Source organism: Protobothrops mucrosquamatus, unplaced genomic scaffold (genome assembly GCF_001527695.2).
Source record: "Protobothrops mucrosquamatus isolate PMUCROS unplaced genomic scaffold, P.Mucros_1.0 scaffold5, whole genome shotgun sequence".
Lineage (NCBI taxonomy): Eukaryota > Metazoa > Chordata > Lepidosauria > Squamata > Viperidae > Protobothrops > Protobothrops mucrosquamatus.
This window is the reverse complement of record NW_015386392.1, coordinates 3,442,862-3,464,874: the sequence shown is the minus strand read 5'-3', so window position 1 is coordinate 3,464,874 and position 22,013 is coordinate 3,442,862. Positions and strand designations below refer to the sequence as shown.

The window sequence follows — 22,013 nt, the reverse complement described above, 5'->3', positions numbered from 1 at the left end:
TTCAACTCCAGCAATGGACCTTTAAAAGTCAGCTCTTCCAACAAACATTCAGCCTGCTGGAATACACCCTATTATTCTAAGGAGGAAAGGAAATGTTTTATTTTTATCTTAGAAAACTGCGTTGATATATTCATTTCAACCAGAATAACAGAGTTGGAAGGGACCTTGGAGGTCTTCTAGTCCAACCCCCTGCTCAGGCAGGAAACCCTATACCATTTCAGACTAATGGATGTCCAGTCTCTTCTTGAAAACCTCCAGTGTCGGAGCACCCACAACTTCTGGAGGCAAGTCGTTCCACTGGTTAAATGTTCTGTCAGGAAATTTCTCCTTAGTTCTAGGTTGGTTCTCTCCTTGATTAGTTTCTATCCGTTGCTTCTTGTCCTGGTTTGAAGAATAGCTTGGCCCCCTCTTATTTAAGGCAGCCCCTCAAATATTGCTATCATGTCACCCCTCGTCCTTTTCATTAAACTAGACATACCCAATTTCTGCAACCGTTCTTCATATCTTTTAGGCTCCAGCCTCCTTTTTCCTGAACCTGGAAAAAACTGCATTTTGTAAAACAAAAAAAAACCAAAACAAAAAACCAAAAACGGAAACTTACTGAACCAGGTTCAAAACAGTTATAGTTTTGACTCTCACCTTGTGGGCCAGTAGCTTCAGGTAAATGAGTGAACTTTTCATTGCAGAAATTCCCTTCACAACAACAGAAATAGACTTGTGGATTCTCTTCTGTGGCCACACATTCCTGCCTATAGATTAAAACAACACAAAAGAAAAGAAGCTAAGACAGTGAATTCCTGTGTTGTCCACGCAACTCAACCTGCTTCTCTGTGCAAGCAGATTATTTTTATTTTCCTATTTTGCTGATGCACCATATTTTAAGATGTAAGAGGTTTTAAAGGAACAAAATTCTTGGTAAGGGATCTTCAAACTTTGAAAGAAACTGGCAGAAGGTCAAATTAGAGGAAGCAAAGATGTAGTTATAATAGTTACAGGTAGTCCTCAACTTACAACCATAACTGGGAACTGGAACTTCCGATGCTAAGTAAGATGGTTGTTAAGTGAGTTGTCTGATTTTACAACCTTTTTTGCCATGGTTAAGAGAATCACCCCAGTCATTAACTGAAGCACATGGTAATTAAACAACTCTGGCTTCCCCCTATTAACCTTGCTTGTCAGAATCTGGCCGGGAAGGTCACAAGGTTATGGTGATCACATGACCCCGGGACAGTCCAAATATCACAAATCCATGCCAATTGCCAAAGGCTGAAATTCTGGTCATGTGACTGCAGGAATACTGGAATAGTTAAGTGTAAGGACCAGCATCATCATAACTTCAAACAGTTGCTAAATTAATGGTTATAAGTCAAGGACTATCTATGCCAGGGGTAGGCAACCTTGGCTCTTTTATGACTCGTGGACTTCAACTCCCAGAATTCCTGAGCCAGCCATGATGCAATGGTTTTTAGTGTGAAAAATGATCATAAGTCTCTTTTTTCAGGGCTGTTGTAACTTTGAACGGTCACTAAGTGAACTGTTGTAAATGAAGGACTACCTGTATGGTATCACCATCAATGAAATCTTTATGTTGCAAATCCACACAAAATGATGGAGCCTTCACTAAACATGAGAACCTTGTGTACCATTCAGGATGGTTATCAGCTTGTAACTATGAACTAATTCTCACTGGATTTGCCTCCATTTTCTGTTGTTGTTATTATTATTATTAAAATCTACAAGCCAATCTCTTATGAAATAATTTTATTTTTTTTTCTTTTCATGGAAATTATAAGAATTTCTGATTGTCCTTCTTCTATGGCAGGCTGACCTGCCCTTTTGGCTATGCCAGGGGCCAAAGTGATGCAATGCAAAAACACATTTTGTGGTAAACAAACTTTGGCTTCAACCTCTTACGTTCCAGTTTATCATGCCGAAATATTTGGGCCATAGTTTGTAATCTGCACCAAGTGACCTACTTGCACAAATAGTTGTGTAAACCCCTGGTAGAAGTCTCCCTTAGGAAATGCAGAAAAGAGTATTTTGGAGAACAAGCGTCCAAGAAAAATCGCTTAGTCTTCAAAGCTACCCAAGAAAAGATGGCCCTTTATCCCTGTATCCAGCAATTCCACCCTAAATGGATAACATTTCTTTTGAAGTTCAGTTTTGTTTCCTTGGCTGTGTTTAGCACATCCTTCTCTGAGATGCCACCAAGATCGATCACATGTCCTCCTAGTGATATCAACCTGAACTTCTTCCATCCATGATATGGGAATTCCATGCCTTATCACATGGACAACAGGGAATCAGGAGTGTGCTCAGCTGAACAGAGTACAGAGTCCTTGACTTATGACTGGTCACTTAAGTTCTGATGGACCAACCAGGAAGGTACTTATGACCCAGAGTCAACCTTCTTATGGTTGGGGGTCCTCTACAGTCATGCGAGCACACTTTGGGTGCTCAGGAACTAGTCACTATTTCAAAACCAGGTCATAAGTAGCTTTTGGAGGTCCATTGTACCATCAAATGGTCACTAGCCAACCAATCATAAGTCAAGGACTATCTATAATGCAAACAGGGATTCCATGACCCATTCCTGATGACTGGAGTGCTTGCAAGAATCATGGTCAGTTCAAAGAAATGCTCCCACCATCAGCCCACTTGAAATGCCATACCTAATAGGTTCAGACTATTTTGTTTTTCTCTCAGCCATGACCATCATCCCACTTCTCGTTATAAATCTAACTTTTTTCTTTCAGCCACTATTACTGATGTGGTTGTAAACATTTAATAAACTCCTGGAGCAAAGAGAAAACCAACTAAGTGCATTTAAAAAAGAATACAGCTGAGTGGTTTAGCTGACGCCATCAAAAACAAAACAGAAATAGAATGCGGATGATTGTGTGGCCATCCTGAAATGGGCAATTAATGACAATAGTCGCTCAAAAGCAAGCCCACGGTCCCAGTCATTCTGCCCTCGACCCTAAATTGTTTTTCTCCAGATTGCCGCTCCAAATGATTAATTTCTCCTATTCTACAGCAAACAAGCAAACAAGAGCACGTGGTTTGCCACGTACAGGACATTCTCTTGAACAGGTTGGAAAGGACTGGGCTTTCATTGTGCAAAAACACCTGGGAGATATATTTTTTTTTACTTTCCTGGATTCTACAATTACGTGGGAAAAAAAACAGGCAATGGTTGACCTAACATAGAGGCTTTAAACTGAAGTCAGCTTGACCGTCAGCCTTCCCACTCCTCAAAGTAGCTCTGTGAAAATAACCCCATTTAGCAGGGATTACCTTGGGGGGGGGGTCATAGGGAGGGGCAAATAAGGGAACCACTGCTCCCCAGTGCTTAATAATAATAATAAAGTTGGAAGGGACCTTAATAATAATAATAAAGTTGGAGGTCATCTAGTCCAACCCCCTGCTCAGGCAGGAAACCCTATACCATTTCGGACAAATGGCTGTCCAGTCTCTTGTTGAACTATGATTTGCAGAAGCTCTGGCTAGTACAGATAATCCTCAACTTACAACCACAATTGAGCCCAAAATTTCCGTTGCTAAGTGAGATATTTGTTGAGTGAGTTTCACCCCATTTTACAACCTTTCTTGCCACAGTTGTCAACTGAATCTCCGCAGTTGTTAAAGTTAGTGACACGGGGTTGTTAAGCGAACCTGGCTTCCCCCATTGACTTTGTTTGTCAGATGGTCACAAAAGGTGATCAAATGACCCCGGGACACTGCAACCGTCATAAATATGAATCAGTTGTCAAGCATCTGAATTTTGATCACATGAACATAAGGATGATGCAATGGTTGTGTGAAAAACGGTCATAAGTCACTTTTTTCAGTGCCGTTGCAACTTTGAACAGTCACTAAACGAACTGTTGTAAGTCGGGGACTACCCAGCCAGCCATGAGGAAATGGTGGTTTGATATGGCTTCGTTTTTGGCTTGGAGCTCAGCTTCACAGCTGGTTAAGTCAGTTTGATTCCAGACAGTCAGGGATCGTAAAATGAAGGATTTGGGGATGGACTGGGGGGGGGGGGGGGGGGGCTTTCTCGCTCTTAAAAATTCTGGGAGTTGATGTTGGGGGTTTCTTTACAAATGAGGACTTTTGCCAAAGGAAACACTGTAAAACCTGATTTTTAAAAAACTTTTTACCAGTATGTGATGATTGAATTGGTGGCTTTACCAGAAATGGTGCCAACTTTGCTGGCCTTTTGTAAAGTCCTGGCTCTGTGCCCAGGTCTCGGATCCTGAGTATGTGAAGGGACCCATTTATTTAGATCTTTTAAGCTTTGTTCATTTATTTTATATTTTAGAAATTATTTTTGTACATAAGGCAGTGAATTATCTAACACTCCTTCCTTCTCCTCTTTTCCCCACCACCACCACAACCCTGTGAGATAGGTTGGACTGAAAGGGAATGACTGGCTCATAGCCATCCAGCTGACTTTCATGCTTAAGGCAGGACTAGAACTCATGGTCTCCTGATGATTGGCCCCAAGTCATCCAGCTGGCTTTTCTTGGTTAATGAATAATTTATTTTTGCATATTTACATTTTGGTTGGATAAATTTTTGTAATTGCTAGAATTCAAAAAATTGATGGCACACAATCAATCAATCAATCAACTTACTCCATTTGTTTTTATTTTAGTTTTAATTTTGTTCACTGCCCAGTCACCCAATTGCTATCTGATTCCATAGCAGGTCTGCTTGGTGTACAATGTTAAAAACAATTGTTTTAACAACTTCCATTAAGTCTGTTTTGTAAATCTCTACCTAAGCATCAAAAGAAATGAAAATCAAATGGGTAGCTTTTGGCTACCATAAGACTTTCAATGCCCTACTCACTCTGACCCACTGATAGAATGACATAAATAAAATAGGGGGGATGGTATGATTTAGTTGTTATAGAAGAGCAGGCTGAGCTGGAAAGCAGAGTTAAACGTCCCATCAGTTTAGACTCATTGCGTCGCCATAGAGATTCAAGTCCAGCCCCCTGTGAATTCCACTGAATTTAGCCAATTTAACTCTGAACATTAGTGGACTAAATTCTTTTTTATAGGTAGTAATAATAAAACGCTTGTGCTTTGAACTCAAGGAATGCCCCTGATTATTTGTGCCTGACAGTTGTTTACATTAAGAATAGGAATCACGGAGCCAAAATTCTATCGCTGGCAGCCGGTCTGTGGCCATTCCTGTGACATGAACTACTAAACAGGAATTTAGGACAATGTCCCTATTTCATGAAAATAGAATTCCTACCTCTTGGCCCTTACCTGTCATAACAATTGAAGTCATCAAGCCAACATCCTTTTTTCACTAGTTCAATGAATCCAGAGTTGTTCCTCCACGATGCATAGCAATGCAGGCGCTTGTCTTTTTCACCTTCGCAACGCTCCACTCCACTCTGGTTAGTCTTTTCCAGTTCCCAGTTGGCATTGTAATAAATGCATTCTCTTGTCTCTGCCTCTCCCTGGCCAGATCCTGGAGGAAGATGCAAAAGAATCAAACGTTAATAATAACCATATTGTGGGGAAGGAAAATAATGAAGGCTGGTCGATGATCATGCTGAGATCAGGGATGGTGAGACTTGTAGTCCAGAACATCTGAAAGACACCTGATTGAGGAAGATTACTGTCCGTATTTCTTACATTCCCAGAAAGACATAAATAGAATATAAAATGAGAGCAAACCCCACTCCCAATACTGATGATGTTAGCTAGTTTGGGTAATGAAACGTCGGCAAGAAAAGAACCAAGCTCAGAGAGCACCAAAGACCTCTCCAAAAGGAGACAACTCAAAACCTTCTAGATAAACCCAGAACTTCCAGCATTCTCACTACTGCTATCCAGGTTACTGGATGACCACACTTGAAACGTCTAAAGGATTAGATTGCCCATCCACAGAGTTTGCACATACAGAAAGTCCTCACTTAATGACCAGTTTGAAGTTACAACAGACCTCTGCAGAGCTACTTAAAACCAATTTTTCCAGACACTAGAAGGTCAGAGCATCAAAAGTCACAAAATTAGGGGATAACATGTCTGGAAACCCAAATGAAAGGACTGGTGATGTCACTTGCATAAAATCCAAGACGTCAGTCTTGGATGACAAGATTAGAGGGAAAGGACAAGGTTATGGTGACCAGGATCCACACTCAAAACCTCCTTTAAAAGGGAAGACCACAGTGGTGGAAGCAAAAATGTAAATTGGATATAAGGGATGTTTTCTCTGGAATAGAATCAGCCTGAGAATTCACTTTTCATTATTTGCAACTTAGTTTTTAAAAACAAAAAACAACCCACCCCCCTCCTGTTTTTGATTTTCGGCCAATTCATTTCTCAAGGGCCAGAAGGTTGCCATTCCCACATTTATACAACAATTTTCGCCAATCAGTTGGGAAATGAAGATTGTGTAACCCACAACTGGCCATAATGTCCTACCACGTCCTAAGGTTTCTTGGATGAAAAGAGAGGCAATGAACTCATAAAAAGCTAAACAAGAGATTAATTTGCGTCTCTGTGTTTCCTTTCTATGGTTTTATCTATTTTAGCCCCTCTTCATTTCATTTAAGGCAATCCTGCTCAGTTCCCTTAGATTTCCAAAGCACAATCCAAATGACTAAGAAATAGAATATTGATCTTTCTAGGGTCTATCAGATTTCCCAATCTGCTGGCATTCCTAATGCTAATTGTTTAACAAAAGGCTTGTGTTGGGTGCTCATTTTTCACATCCACTGATCTAATGCAGGGATATATTTTTAAACTACAATGTTCAGAAAATTGTTTCAGGCTAGAGAATTGTGACACAAGTTTATATTCCTGCAATTAGCAAATGTATATAATCACCGTAACAATGAAATATATGCTGTACTATTTATTTTAAGTTGGAGTAGTTAAGCAGTTTTAAAATAAAAACAATTTCATATTTTACTGACTGATCAGTAAGTATATTCCTATTGGTAGAAGGATTTATTGTTAACCATTTGCAACCATACTGAAAAAGCCAAGGAAATAATTGCAGTTTCAAAAATGTGTCAATAGAAGATTAACAAAATTGGTTAGTGCAAATGTTGACAATATCAAACTACTTTAATTTTTTTTTTGCCTCCTGCAATGTGTAGCAGAACAGGATCAGTTTTATTATGCAGACAGCTATCTCTCTGCATTATATAGAATTTGGGCATATATAAATAGAAGAGGTCTTCTGGAATGAAAAAAAAAGCATGTCAAGAAATGATAATTATAACAACAACCTTAGCTAAGCTTCATCTTGGTATCAAAAGTGAATATATATGGCAAGAAGGAATAATTAATCACAGCCATTTCCAAACTTCAGCTTCCACATATGGTAATTATCTTTATCAGGCTTTCTCTTATTATTATTGCATATATATTGCATATATATCCAATCCTCCTCACCTTAATTAGACCAAAAATATTCAAAGAGGATAAGACTCTTATTATATTTCTTCTTTTAACCTTATAATAAAATGCATGGTTTAAAATATTGCAGAGAAAAAAAGTTTTAGGAAGATACATTATAATCAACTTAATCTGGTAGAAGATCATCATAACTATAAAGAGAGTTTATATTATTCTGGAGGAGAAAATCTCCTTCATCTTTTCATGGGTGAAATGTAGCAATCACTTCTTTTAAGCAAGGAAAATATAGGAACTAAACACAACTGTTGCATTCTTTAAGGCTTTGATGCCGGGGAAAATGCTTCGGAAATCAAAGGAATTGTTTTCAGATAACTTTGTTTCTCAACACAACATAGCATACTTCTGCTTTGCAGAAAGATTAAAGAAACTCCCACAGATTCCCAATTAAGTAATCAGATGAGCTATGTAAGCAAAGGAGAACTGCAACAGAAGGATTCTAAAAAAACTTTCCAAGATGAGGCAATTCCATGGGGCAGAATGTGCAACAAAATCTAAAATTTGCTCACACCAGACTGTTCTTTCTTTCTTTTTCTTTCTTTCTTTCTTTCTTTCTTTCTTTCTTTATTTCTTTCTTTCTTTCTTTCTTTCTTTCTTTCTTTTTCTTTCTTTCTTTCTTTCTTTTTCTTATTTTTTCTTTTTTTTCCTTCCTCTTCCCTTTTTTCCTTCCTTCCCCCCTCCCTCCCCTTATCTTTCTGCAGTTTTTTGGGCAAGGCATTTTTTGGGGGGAAGAAGCATTTTTTGCTTCTTTCCTAGGACAGAAAGAGACTGATTGGTCCATGGGCCTCATGCCCAAGGCACGACTAGAACACATGATATCCTAGTTTTCAACCTGATACTACACCAAACTGGCCCTTAGAAAATGCAAAAAAATAAATGTGTTTATGAAAAAGATAGGAAGAGCAAAATCAATCAGCCAAGGTGCCACTGGCCCTTTTTCCATGATAAGATAACCTAGGAAATAAAGACATAAAAAAGCACTTTATAGCAATGCGTTTTTTTCAGGGAGAAAGGGGTGGGCTGAATTACATTGTCCCACACTGTGTTGCGAAACTTACTGAGATAACACATTAACTAATAACTTGTCTGCCTTGAATGAAAAGTACTGATTTGCTTGATTACTTCTGATGGCTCCGACAACAGAAGATCTAGGCCAGTATTTTTCAACCCTGACCACTTTTTAAATTGCATGGATTTCGACTCCCAGAATTCCTCAGCCAGCATGCTGGCTGAGGAATTCTGGGATTCGAAGTCCGCACCTCTTAAAGCTTCCTTTTCTTCAAGTAGTCGAGGAAAGCCTTTTATCCCAACAACAACCCTGTGAGGTAGGTGGGAAGAAAGAGAGTAATTGGCCCAAAGTCCTGCGGTGACCTTTCATAGTTCAGATTACACTTGTCAGATAGATCCCCTTGTTCCTAATCCACACCTTAAACACTGCCATAAATCTGCCGGAAAACATCTTTGTTCCTGATGATCAGAGGTAAACATTATAAAGCAGTTAAACAGATAAGAGGGGGAAGTCCATAAGCCTCTACTTACAAGGGAGCCTTCCTTCAGAGGCATGACTGTAAAACTGCTTTGTTAAAAACAAGTGTTTTTTTTAATCCACAAGAGTGAAAAAAAAATGACAGATATACAGCTTTTAAGATCTAAGGAGAATAATTTCAGATCAGAAGTCACTTACTGATGCCCTAAAGCAGCTTATCAGATGTTATAAATCTGCTTCAAAAGGTGCTGAGTTGACCAGGATAGCTACTCCTACCTTTCCGACATTCCTATTGGTCCTTCTTGACATTTTCAAGTACCACAGTTCTAAATCACATGGCCTGATCATTTAAGGAGGGGCTGGGGCTGAATGCAATGCCAGATAAGCAGGCAAGAGAAGTTTAATTCATAAGGGCAAACTTCAAGTAAATCAAGGCTCCTAAGAACTAAATTGGATTTGTTTTTCATTGTCGGTACCTTCTTGCAGGTGAACAATCCAAGTTGTTCATCCACCTTCTTGGCAAAAAAAAACAACAAACCAGAAACTGGACCGCTTATCTTGGGGCTGTGAAGACAGACTCTGTTAAACAGTGTTATGAAGTTTTTCTGCACATCTGGATCCAAATATATTAGGAAAGATGCCTGAGAAACCCTGGAATGGAATTCATCAGTTAAAGATGCCCTATTCTCTTAGAAGATCTTAATTATATAGAAAAATGAACATTTGTCCAGCAACTAATTTTTTTAGGGATAATTCTTTTAGGTCAATCCATCCCATTAGTTCAAGGCCTAATTCTTTGAAGAAATCTACAATGCACTGAAAGATGGAAAGTAAAAGAAGAAAGTTCAAGAAGCAACGGGTGGAAACTAACCAAAGAGAGAAGCAACCTAGAACTAAGGAGAAACTTCCTGACAGTTAGAACAATTAACCAGTGGAACAACCTGCCTCCAGAAGCGGTGAACGTGCCAACACTGGAAGTTTTTAAGAAGAAACTGGACAGCCATTTGTCCGAAATAGTATAGGGTTTCCTGCCTGAGCAGGGGGTTGGACTAGATGACCTCCAAGGTCCCTTCCAACTTTATAATCATCATTATTATTATTATAAGTCAACCAGCATCAAGGTGGACAGACTCAGTTATAGTAATGATGAATGCATCTTGGAAGAGCTGAAGGAGCAAGTTAGAGAGAGAACATAGCGGAGAAAAATCTATCTATGTGGTGGCTAAGAGTCAACTTGGCATGTAACCAATTATATTATATTTCAATAGAGAAGCTTTTTTTTCTAGCCTCTCTCTTCAACCCCCTCCCCAAAAAAACCAATGGAAGATAATATGAACCTGCCACAGGATAGAGTGAAAATTAAGTGTGTGGTGGACAGGTGCTCTCCAAATGAACACTTTGCCCCTATTTCTATCGAGGTCTTAAAAAGTTTGAAGAAGATTCTACCCCTTACTTGAATACAAGATACCTAGATGTTCTTCCTTCCCAAGCTAGAGAAAACTCAAGGAGGTAAGTCATGTCTCGTCCTCTCCTCCTCAAGTCCCAACTGGAGAGGAAAGCAAATTTCTTTCCATGATCCCTGCCAAAAAAACAGTGGAAAACATAAGGCCAAGGGAGTTTTGGAATGCTGTTTACAAACCATTTTCTCTTTTTCAGCCATACATATTGATGGGAGTGAGTGACCTTAAATGGGCTTCTTTTAAAGAACAACAGACCTATAAAAACTTCTCTCTNCCTCCCTCTCTAATGTTTCTATAATCCAAACCACTTAGACTTTTTAGGATGCATCTAATAACATGCAGAGGCAAAGACTGCCTTCCCTGACCCAAGCCCATTTCCTACAAAAGAAGAGCTATTCTCAAGCTTCCTCTCCCCACTGGCTTTGAACTGAAATTAAACCTTCAGCTAACAACCAAACAAGTTGTCATGTTTGTCTTTTTAAAAAAAGGTGGCATCGGGGAATCAGGAAGCCTTGCAAGACAACATTTGCTCCTCAAGAGACCCAGAAGGAAGCCAACAGATTCCTGACATAGTTCAAGAGGAGAAGAAGCCAAAACCCATAAAAAGATTGACTTGGGTGCCTTTGGTTTTCACATTCCAGGAAAGAATTTTAAAAGCCACTACCGTTATATTTTAGGGGTCAGCTTCCTATTCTGTTGGGTATAATCTATTTCAGGGACCACAGAAGTATCTTGAGGCAATTGGAAAATTCCAAGAATTGTCCTGTCTTCCAGAGTATCGCTGCGAATAAAAAACAGAGTAGAAGACTTGTTAATTTTTGTCAAGGTGCCTCTGTGGTGCCCTGATTTCTTTTTATTTCTCTGCTCTTTGGCCTCCCAATTTCATCCTTCTGTTTGGCCACCCCTGCTGTCTTCGGACAATTGAGTCCTTTCTGGGTATCTCTAATTCTTTTGCTTTACACCCTTAAGCCTTTTGGCTAAGCTTCATTTTCTCTTCGTTGTTTCCTATTTTTGCACTTCATTCTAAAGCAGTGGTTCTCAACCTTTTTAATGCCGCGACCCCAACCGGTCGTAAGTCAAGGACTAAACCGGTCGTAAGTCGAGGACTACCCAACCAGTCGTAAGTCGAGGACTTTCCCCGCCCGGGAGTGCCGCGCATGCGTGGTTCCGCCCCCTGCGCCGGCCGAGGCGTAGCTGGCAAGCGGCAGAGATGGAGCAGGCCGACCACCAGCTGGCCCAGCCCAAGGGAGGTAAGGCACCCGCCGGAAAAGGGGGAAAAAAATGGCGGACAAAAAAAATGGCGGACAGCCTTGCTTGGCGACCCCCATGAAATGGTCGATCGACCCCAAATGGGGTCCCGACCTACAGGTTGAGAACCACTGTTCTAAAGCTATACGCCTATTTTCAGACAGCACCAATCCAAAAACAGGGTGGAGCTAATTCACTGACATTTTCCCTCCTCTTTTTCATATGGAGGTTCCATTTGCAATTGAAGAATTACAAAAGGAAGAATACTTCCCATACAGAAGGCAGGACAAAGCAAAGGCTCCATCTGGAAGGACCACCCAGGTCAGGGGTAGCCCACCTTGGCTCTTTTATGACTGGTGGACTTCAACTCCCAGAATTCCTGAGCCAGCCATGCTGAGGAGAAATGGAGAGTTTCCAAGCTGAGCCATGCTGGCTCAGGAATTCTGGGAGTTGAAGTCCACGAGTCATAAAAGAGCCAAGATTGCCTACCCCTGACCCAGGTTGACAAAAAAATTTTTGGTTCCAGTCAGGACTCTATTGGGTCCCACCCTAGACACCGAAAAGCTGTCTTCTTATATCCTTTTTTTTCTTTAATTTATTTATATCCTGCCCTTATTATTTTTATAAGCAACTCTAAGCATTGCTACCCTCTCAGGGGGCTTCTGACAAAGTCAATGGGGTAAGCTGGATTTGCTTAATGACCACAGGTTCATAAAATTGGGTGACTCATTTAATGACCACATCACTTAGCGATGGAAGTCCAAGTCACAATTGTGGTCACAAGTTGAGGACCATCTGTAAAGGCAAGAGGTGTTTCAAAAGGTAGTCCTCGACTTACAACCATTTGTTTAGTAACCATCTGAAGTTACAACAGCACTGAACAAAAGTGACTTGTGATTGTTTTTCATACTTACGGTTGCAGCATCCCCATGGTCACGTGATCAAAATTCAGATGCTTGGCAACTGGCTTGCCAGTTGTCTTTCTGACAAGAAAAATCAATGGGAAAGCCAGCTCCACTTAACAACTGTGTTACTAACTTAACAACTGTGGCAAGAAAGGTCGTCAAATGGGTCAAAACTCACTTAACAATGGAAATGTGGGTTCAGCTGTGGTCGTAAGTCAAGGACTACCTATATGTAGCCATTTCTTCTGATAATCTCAGCCATCTACCAGATCTGTCATTCTGGAGGGCTTAGCTTACATCTCAGAACCCAAAAGAGCTACACCAATCTTACTCCACCTTGCCAGAAGTGCTGGGGTGACGAGTCCCACAATTTCCTCCCAGCTGGGATTAAGAATTCTGGGACCTGCACCCCGAAGGTATCTAGAGTGTGTGAAAACAGGAGACCCTACGCTACATTTTCAAAGAGGTTTAAAATAAGTAAACCCAGCTAGGATTTAATAAGATCAAAAATACAGCCACCCATAAGAAAGTCCATCTACTCTCTCTCTCTCTCTCTCCTCTTTGTAAACAGAATGCAGGATTCACGCAGGGAAGTCATAACTACCGCAGAACATGAATCCAGCTGAATGGAGCACTTTTTCCATTATAGGTTGGCCAAACATCTCTCAGGAGGACCATCCTACTGGAAGAAAGAGCATCCTCATCTCATTCCAGGGCGACTTCTGACTCCATTCAGCCATTTATTGGAGCAATATATTTCCTCGCACATAAACGCTCAAGCACCTAAATTAAAGGCTACGGGCTGTATGCTTTCCAGCCCACTTTTGCTGAACTTTGAGAATGCAGCATAGTTCGCTGAGGTCCAAAGGCAGCAAATGTGAGGGAAATACCTCATGCAGTGGAAGCTCCAATTGCAGTTGTGGTCATAAGTAGAGGACCATCTGTAAAAGCAAGAGGTCTTCAAAAGGTAGCTGGCAGGCGTAACTCTTTAAAGGACCAGCACAGTGTTTTTCAACCTTGACATGAACTTCAATTTCCTTCAATAGGCGAGGCAGCCCTTAAGTGAGTTGTGCCCAATTTGACAGTCTTTTTTGTCGAGCAGTTATTAAGCGAATCACTGGTCGTTAAGTGGATCATGCAGTCATTAAGCAAACGCTCAAATGGCAGTCACATGACCCTGGGACACTACAATGCATGTGCCCAAATTTTGAACATTTGACCCTCAGGATGCTGCTACAGTCCTAAGTGCGAAGCCTGGTTATAATAACCCCGTTGTAACTTTCAATGATCATTAAATGAGTGGTTGTAAGTTGAGGACTACCTGTAATAAATGGAGCTACAAAAATGACCATTGAAAGTGACTTACAACCAGTCCTCACAGTTACGACAGGTGCTGTAAAACTACTCTGCTATGGAGTCAAAATCTCAGCAGTTTTACTCTCTAGGATGAAGTTGGAAGCTCCTCAATTGTCCTACGGAAATGTCTCTGAAATAATATGAGCCTCTAAATTTTTTTAGCCAGGTTTCCTCTTCTTGACATCTTACAGAAATAATGGGACAGCAATTCTCCAACTGCCAAGTCAGGGAAGATATTTCTTTAAAGATTTGAGAGATGTGAGAATAAAATGCACTGGAAAAGCCAGCTGCCCCAAGCAAAGTTAACATTTTTGACTAGAAAGTCTAGTTTTTTTAATGGTTATGCATTTGCCTCTTTTTTCCCCAACTTGGGATCTTTCAGATGTCCTTCAGCTCTTAGGACATTAAAAAAATGGTAATTTAAGCCCAGCCTATCTGGAAAGCATTAGATCAAGAAAGGCTGTTCTGCTGAAATCATCACATCAACTCTTGGGATGATGCATGGACATCTAAGTTTCCTTGCATCTCTTGATAGGGCAGTTATGTCAGGATTAAATACTTAAACATCTTTATGAATGGAATGCATGTAATTCTTCACATACTTATGAACTTGTAGCAATCACTGTTGGAGGAATGGCAGAGGAAGGAATGGGTCTAAATCCCCATTGACTGGCTGGTTTAAGTTGGTGATTCCTTTTCCCATATTCCTCTTTCCCTTCCCTTCCCTTCCCTTCCCAGCAGACAGGTAAATGTCTGGTGCTGGGTGGGAGACGGAGCAAGGGATTGCGAGAGTGGCTGGGAAACTGTCACAGAAGATTGAAAATAAGTATATGACCACAACAGCAGCTGATAGCACTGAAGTAGCCACAACTTTCCCTACATTTTAGATGAATTCTATAAGTTAGCCCATTTAAGGTGCTTTGGTTCAAAAACTATTGCCCTATGATGCACCATTTTGCCCAGTTAAAGGTCATGATAATGAGACTTTAGTAGTATATAGATTTTAATTCCCCATAAATTTAAAGATCAGCAGGCTGGGGAAGTCTATAGTGCATCATCTACTTCCTATCCCCACACACTTTCAAATATATACCCTTTCAGTGAAGCATCTGGTTCAGATAGGATCATTAAATGTTCCTTTAGATTTTCTCCTTGAAGATGTCATCGTAAATTCAGGCTCTTCTCTCTGGCTGTGAATAGTTTGCTGAAAATGAATCAAGGCAAAAAGGTATTTCCCCAGACAAGCCTGAGTTAAAGCCAGCCTTCAAGCGCACTAAACTGTGATTGCAAACTGAGGAAAAAGGTTTTTTTTCTGCCTCTGAAAACTGGGCTCAGCAATTATTCTCACTGGGAGGGATATTGTCACTATTGCAACTCTGTGGTTCATCCCTGTTGCTTTTCCTTTCCTGCCAAAAGTAATACGCTGCTCAGAGTCAGCTGGAATGAAGTCAGGTAGAAATGCTACTAACAGACCAATGAATCAGATTGTAAATATGCAGGACAAATTCAGAGGCCAGAGAACAGATTCCAGTATCAAACTGGTTCAGGTGAGTTACTTACAGAACGAGTAGAAGGTCTGGATAACATAACCCAAACTCCTTCCCATTTGATGAATCTTCTCTAGAGAATTACTGTCTTTGGCTTCCAAGGTTGGAAAAAAAAATCTATGGATAGAGGTGAACCAACAGCTAACGGCCATTGCAGCAAGTTATTCAGCAACGAAGTAAGAAGATAAATTAGCACTAACAAAGAAAAGAGATGAAAAGCAGCAAGGTGGAAAGACTCAGTTATGCAATGAATGCAATGTTGGTCAACGTAAAAGAACAAATTAAGGATAGATCATGGAGCAAATATATGCACAGGTGGTTCTTGACTGACAATCAAAACTGGCACCAGAATTTCCCTTGCTAACCAAGGCAAATGAGTCGTGCCTGATTTTACAACCTCTTTTGCCACAGTTTTCAACAGATTACTGCAGCTGTTAAGCAAATTGTGTGGTTGTTAAATGAATCCAACTTCCCACATTGACTCTGCTTGTCAAGAGCTGGCTGGAAAGATTGCAGATGATGATCGCTTGATTCCAGGATGCAACCGTGTTACATGGTGGTTACCATCCCCACTGTGGGGATGCTGAAATGGCCACAAGTGCAAAAAGTAAATCACTTTTTTCAGTGCCATTTTAAGTTCAAATGGTCACTAAATTAATGGTTGTAAGTCAAGGACTTCCTGTACTGGGAAAACAGTAAGGACTTTTAAGAGGCAGTTTCTTTTTTTCATCAAAGCAAAAAAAAATGGATTTAAAAGGCCTGCAGGAAAAAAAACCTCACTTTTAGTTATCTTATTTGTCTAGCTAATTTAGCCTATAAGGGCAGTTTGATACAATAAATTACATCCAAATTGGGATGCAAATGAGGACATTACTAGTAAGGGAAGAAAAGCTATTATGCTACTGAGTATAATTTGTTTCAGAAGACCTGCAGGACCAGGTTAGGAGAAAATCTATCTAGGTAGTTGCTAAGAGTTGACACTGATTTTATAGCACATAATTATCATCAATCATTGGCAAATAGAAAGTATCATAAGGTTTGGTTGTGCAATTTGAACCTTCATAGCTTTTTTTTTTACTCCTCGGTGTGTTGGATTTTAGAAGCTATCATCCTTCAGTCAGGAGGGTGAGGATGATGAGAGCTGAAATCAAACACATTAAAAGATGAGCCTGGAAGATCAGCATAGTCTATCTTAGCACAGCAAGCTCTCCAAGACACAATGTGGGGTGTCTGGAAAAGGAACGGAAGAAAGAGTAGATATAAATTGCAAAAAAGATAGAAAAGGAGTCAGTTTGCAGCTTAAGAGAATAACAGAGTTGGAAGGGACCTTGGAGGTCTTCTAGTCCAACCCCCTGCTCAAGCAGGAGACCCTGGACCATTTTAGACAAACGGTTGTCCAATCTCTTGTCAAAACCTCCAATGTTGGGCCACCTACAACTTCTGGAGTTTAGATAGTTAAGCTCAGCCGAGGTGAGCAGAAAGCTGGAAAGAAGCATTTCAAAGTATTGAAAATCATTTCTCCTTAATGAACTTGCAATAAACAGAATTGAAAAATTCCTATTTTGGTTTCCAAAATTTATTTGGATTTGCAAGAAAGATAACTTATTGAGATCTATGAAGGGGAAAGGACACTGCTCCCTCAGTGACCCTTAAATCCTTAGATCCCGCCAAATGCATGTGCTTTTTACTGCAGAAATAAGATAAGTATGTCATTTTGCTTTGCTTTAGGTTTTTGTTTAATTTGCATTTAATAAACTCTTTGCTACAAATCTCTAAATTCAAAATCACTGTTGCACTTCCTTTCCTTTATTTTTTAATGAGGCTTCTGCTGATGTTTAATGTTCATAACTTTAGCCTCTGGCAAGGAAAGCTTATTTTTTTAAAAAAAACAAACAAACAAACATCAAATTGCAAGCTTTCTTTTTTTTTTCTTTGGCTCTTTTGCAAAAAGCAAAAAAAAAAAAAGGTGTCCAGACAAACACAGTTTGGGGCTGTGTGTTAAGAGAGCCCACAAAAAAAAAAGCACACTTTCCTTCTCCTTGCCACAGATTTGAGCATTTTGTTTGGCTGATCCAGCAGAAAGAATGCTGGCAAGATAAATATCATTATCTTGTAGAGTATGAGAATTTGGGCATTAACTGAAAACTTTCTATATCAACCGTGCTTCCCAGATGGCATTTCAACCAAACTTCTGATAAAGAGAAAGACTGGTATGAAACACCCACAGAGTGGTTAGTTTTCAGAGGAAAATGCAATCTGCATTTTCTTAATCTGTTCCACTTGATTGAAAAGCATTGGTTTTAATGTCCCCCTTTTTTTTTTTTTATTGTTTGGTTTTGAAAGTTGAACGGATTTTCAGGGGTTAGCAGATGGCCCTCGAGTGCAGAGAAATGCCCTCTCTTTCACTTAAGTAACAGCTGCCCAGCCATCTGAAGTTTTTCCCTCTTAAATCCCAAGAGAAGGCCTCACACGAGGAAATTAGTCAACCTTACAGTAATGTGATTTTCTAATACTTACTAACTTCTCCATCCTTTCCTTCAGGGCTGTCGTAATTTCAAATGGTTGCCGAATCGAGGACTATCTGTGTTATATTCGCTACTTCTAGAAATAAAGGCTAGAGAATCACATTTTACATAAGGCAAAGGAATATCTGAGGCAGTCACAAAGGAAAGAGAAGGATTGGAGCCATTTTCCTTAGGCCCCGCACCAACAACCGCAGTTATGCAGAGCAACAGGCTAAGAAGGCTGCTGCTTATAAAAGCAACCAATATTTACAAGGGCTACATCATGCTTTCCTTGATTAACTTCAATGTACGCAGACCACTCCCAGAATTCCTAGCAAGGACCATGCTGGATGGTGAATCCTGGGAATTGGCAGGCACCAAGGAACCCATATCTGCTTTTTGCTTTCAGGAAAATGATGTAAGCTGTACTCTTGGCTGTATGCACGACTTCAGGGTCCGTGTATAAAAGGGAGGGCCAGATTTGTGTTGCAATGGCACAACACTGCTTACATCAGGGGTAGTCAACCTTGGCTCTTTTATGACTCGTGGACTTCAACTCCCAGGATTCCTGAGCCAGCATGGCTGGCTCAGGAATTCTGGGAGTTGAAGTCCACGAGTCATAAAAGAGCCAAGGTTGACTACCCCTGGCTTACATCCATCTCGACTGCCCCGGTTAAACTGCTGCACCTCATCTGCAAGATTGGAAAAATAACTAATGCTTCAGATTAATCAATACTTCTAAATAAGTAGCAGCTTGATACCGAGTTTGGTCTCAGCGACAAGATGCAATGGGTTCCCTCTTTCTTACCAACTTCCTGCTTTGATCTGCAGTCTCCACAGTTTTTTACACACACACACACACACACACACACACACACACACACACACACACCCCTAATCTCAAAAAGGGATTTGAGAAGGTCTTCAAAAAGAAGAAAGCTACAAGCAGCCATTCTTCCTTCCTTCTTTAGCCCTCCCTCCATTCTTTCCTCCCATTCTTCCTTCACCTTCCCTCATTTCCTTGCTTCCTTCCCTTCCTTCCTGGCCCCTCATTTCCCTCCTATCTTAATTCCCCTTCCCCATTCCTTCCTTCCCTCCCTCATTTCCTTCCTTCCTCCCTCCCCATTTTCTTTCTTTCCTCCAGCCTTATTTGCTTCCTTCTTCCTCCCTCCCTTCCCTTATTTCCTTTATTTCCCCCTTTCTTGTTTCCTTCTTCCTTCCTTCCTTCCTTTCCCCCTCCTTCATTTTCTTCCTTCTTCCTTCCTTCATTTTCTTCCTTTTCCTCTCTTTTCCTTCTTTTCCTTCTTCCTTCCTTCCCCCTCTCATTTTCTTCCCTCTTTTCCTTCCCCTTCCCCTATTTCCTTCCTTTCTTCCTTCCCCCTCCCTCATTTCCCTCTTTTTTCTTCCTCCCTCCTCCCTCCCTTCCTTCCCCCCCCCTTGCTTCCTCTCTCCCTCCAAATTCACATTCCTCCATCGCAATTATTTTTCTCTATTAACCTTCCACTGTCCTGTCATAATCATATTTGAACTTTTGTGCCTTGGTTCACTTATCCTTGTCAAGGATCTCCCTCTTTGACCCTGCCCTGGGAAGAAGGACAGGCCACTTGGCCTCTCCGGCACCAAGACCTTTCCCCCATCTCAAAAGGGGGGGTCTGGTGCCCTTTCACCACACCCCTCCCCACAGATGGCTGGAGATGGAGTTTCCATTCCTGAAACAACTGACCTCAGCCCCCCTTTCAGACAAGGTCACCTTGCTAGACCCACCACCACAACTCCCTAGAGGAAACAGGGCCCAGCCTGTTTTCATGGTTTTCAAAGGAAGAGCAGAATTCCACACACCCCAAAATAAACACACCTCATTTCTACCAGCACAACTGCAAGAGCTCCCCGGCAATTAAAATAGGTACAGGCCTGCCCTAGACGAAGCAAGAAAATAGAAGGGTTTGAGATAAAGTGGCTTTCACACCCTACCTATTTTTGGTTTTTTTTTAATTGATGTATTTATTTTTGGCTTGGAGGAAAATACTTAACTGCCCGCCAGCAATATCTAAACAGGAAAACTCTTTTTTTCTCTCTCTCTCTCTCTCTCATTTCCCCCTCCCCATCAGCAGCCCCCCTCCCCAGCAGCACTTTCATTATTGGCCAAGATCAAAGAAAGATTAGCCATTCAGCTGGTTGAAAAGAACCCTCAAAAGATTCACATTTCTCCCATTTTGTACCTAAACTGTCAGAAGCCCATTAATTTATTTTTAGGGGCGGGGGGGGGGGGGGGGGAAATTAAAATAAAATCCAATGATCAAAAGAAGATTTTTGAAATAGAGGAGGGGGTTGACAAGGCCTTTATGGGCATTAAAAGGTGTCGCAACGCTCTGCACATTATTCCTCTTTTACAGAGAACCCAATCTTAATAACTAATTATCCATTGATTACCATATATATTGCCCTGTGTAGTCCTTTGCATGAGTAGCTGATTTGAAACTCTGCAACCTGCAAGAAAATTTGAATTAAGAGGAGGAACAGTCAGCTTTCTCACGCTTCTTAAGAGCCCCCCAAATATGGAAAGGATGGAAGAACTGTTCTATTGACTCAGAACTTCACAGAAAGTGGGATGGTTTGGCTGGGGGGGGGGGGAAATACTCTTATTATTGGACGATCAGACAGAAAGGCAGTGTTTATTTCTAGACGAATGAGACACACCTCAGAATGTAGAGTTCTTACCAACAGAGGAGAATATTTGTAGCTCAGAATATTTGTTATCCCCGTGTAGATATCACTAGCCCCCTCTCTGATACTCTTTCGCAAGGCCCTTGAGGATATATAGTTTTGCCAGCGGGCCTTGGGGTTTTATTTATCTATTTACTTCCTCATTTAAATTTGACTAAAATATAGGTTTTCTTTCCTCCGCAAACTGCCCAGAATCACCGTGAGAGAGTTGAGTGGCCATATAAATTTATAAATAATAAAATAAAATAAAATAAAAAACACCATAAAACTGCCTTGTTTTACGACTCCTCTTAAGATTTCCAGCTGCATACTGCAAAAATCCAGTCAACACCAGAGGGAAGCAAAGCGATGCAGAAAAGGCATGCCTTTACTGCCACCTAGTGTCGGCCTGTGTTTTTTGCAGCTCTGAGACAAGTAAGTAGCCCTGAATTTCCTCCCTTCTCCATTTTTCTGGCCACCGGGTGTGCCTAACAAATTGTAGTCATTATGTTCAAACCTTCATTGTGAAAAGAAGGGGAGGCAGAGCACCCAAAGCCACAGGAACCTTTGATGTTATCTAAAGGAGCAAAGGAAGACGGGTCTTCCTCCCTCCTTCCCACGCTACCTCCATGCATTCATTTGCAGAGGCAGCTGTCTGTTTGGCAAACAGCCAGCTGGAAAGTAGAGGGGTTTTCCTTTTCTCCCACTTACCCTCGCTCAAAAAACTTCTTTCTCCAGTACACAATGCTATTTATAGCTGCTGGCAAGAAACCAGCTTCAGTTCAACCACAAAACCACAGATTTAACTCACGCAGAAACACACTTGTGATAATCGGCTGGCAGCGCAGAGCATAAAGGATGCTTCCTTGGGAATCGGGCTGCCCATCGTCCACCAAAGATACTGCCCATTAAAGAAGGGGGAGGGGTAGAGGGCAACAGAGATTTGTGCCAAGGGCTATGTTCAAAACCTGCGGACTCTTGTCACTGAAATGAAGAATCACCTTTTTTGCCTAATGGTAATACAGGTAATCCTCAACATAGGATCACAATTAAGTCCAAAATTTCCATTGCTGAGCAAGACAGTTGTTAAGTGAGTTGGGACTAGACTAGAAGACCTCCAAGGTCCCTTCTAATCTTAATATTCTATGTCAGGGGTAGGCCACCTTGGCTCTTTTATGACTCGTGGACTTCAACTCCCAGAATTCCTGAGCCAGCATGGCTCAGCTTGGAAACCTCTCCCTTTCCCCTCAGCATGGCTGGCTCAGGAATTCTGGGAGTTGAAGTCCACGAGTCATAAAAGAGCCAAGGTGGCCTACCCCTGTCCTATGTCAGTGTATCTCAACCATGGCAACT

The 22,013-nt window shown here is 41.0% G+C and overlaps 1 protein-coding gene across 1 annotated transcript in view; it reads right to left on the bottom strand.

Moving 5' to 3' along the window:
• The window catches only part of ACVR2B (activin A receptor type 2B), a 37,406-nt gene that overhangs the window by 14,062 nt on the left and 1,331 nt on the right, over positions 1 to 22,013 (bottom strand). Inside the window, exons 2-4 of the mRNA XM_029282958.1 lie at positions 21,472 to 21,561; positions 5,286 to 5,493; positions 640 to 749 (exon numbers count right to left, since the gene is read on the bottom strand). Coding sequence (XP_029138791.1) covers positions 640 to 749; positions 5,286 to 5,493; positions 21,472 to 21,561 — 408 coding nt within the window. The remainder of the gene's footprint in view (positions 1 to 639; positions 750 to 5,285; positions 5,494 to 21,471; positions 21,562 to 22,013) is intronic.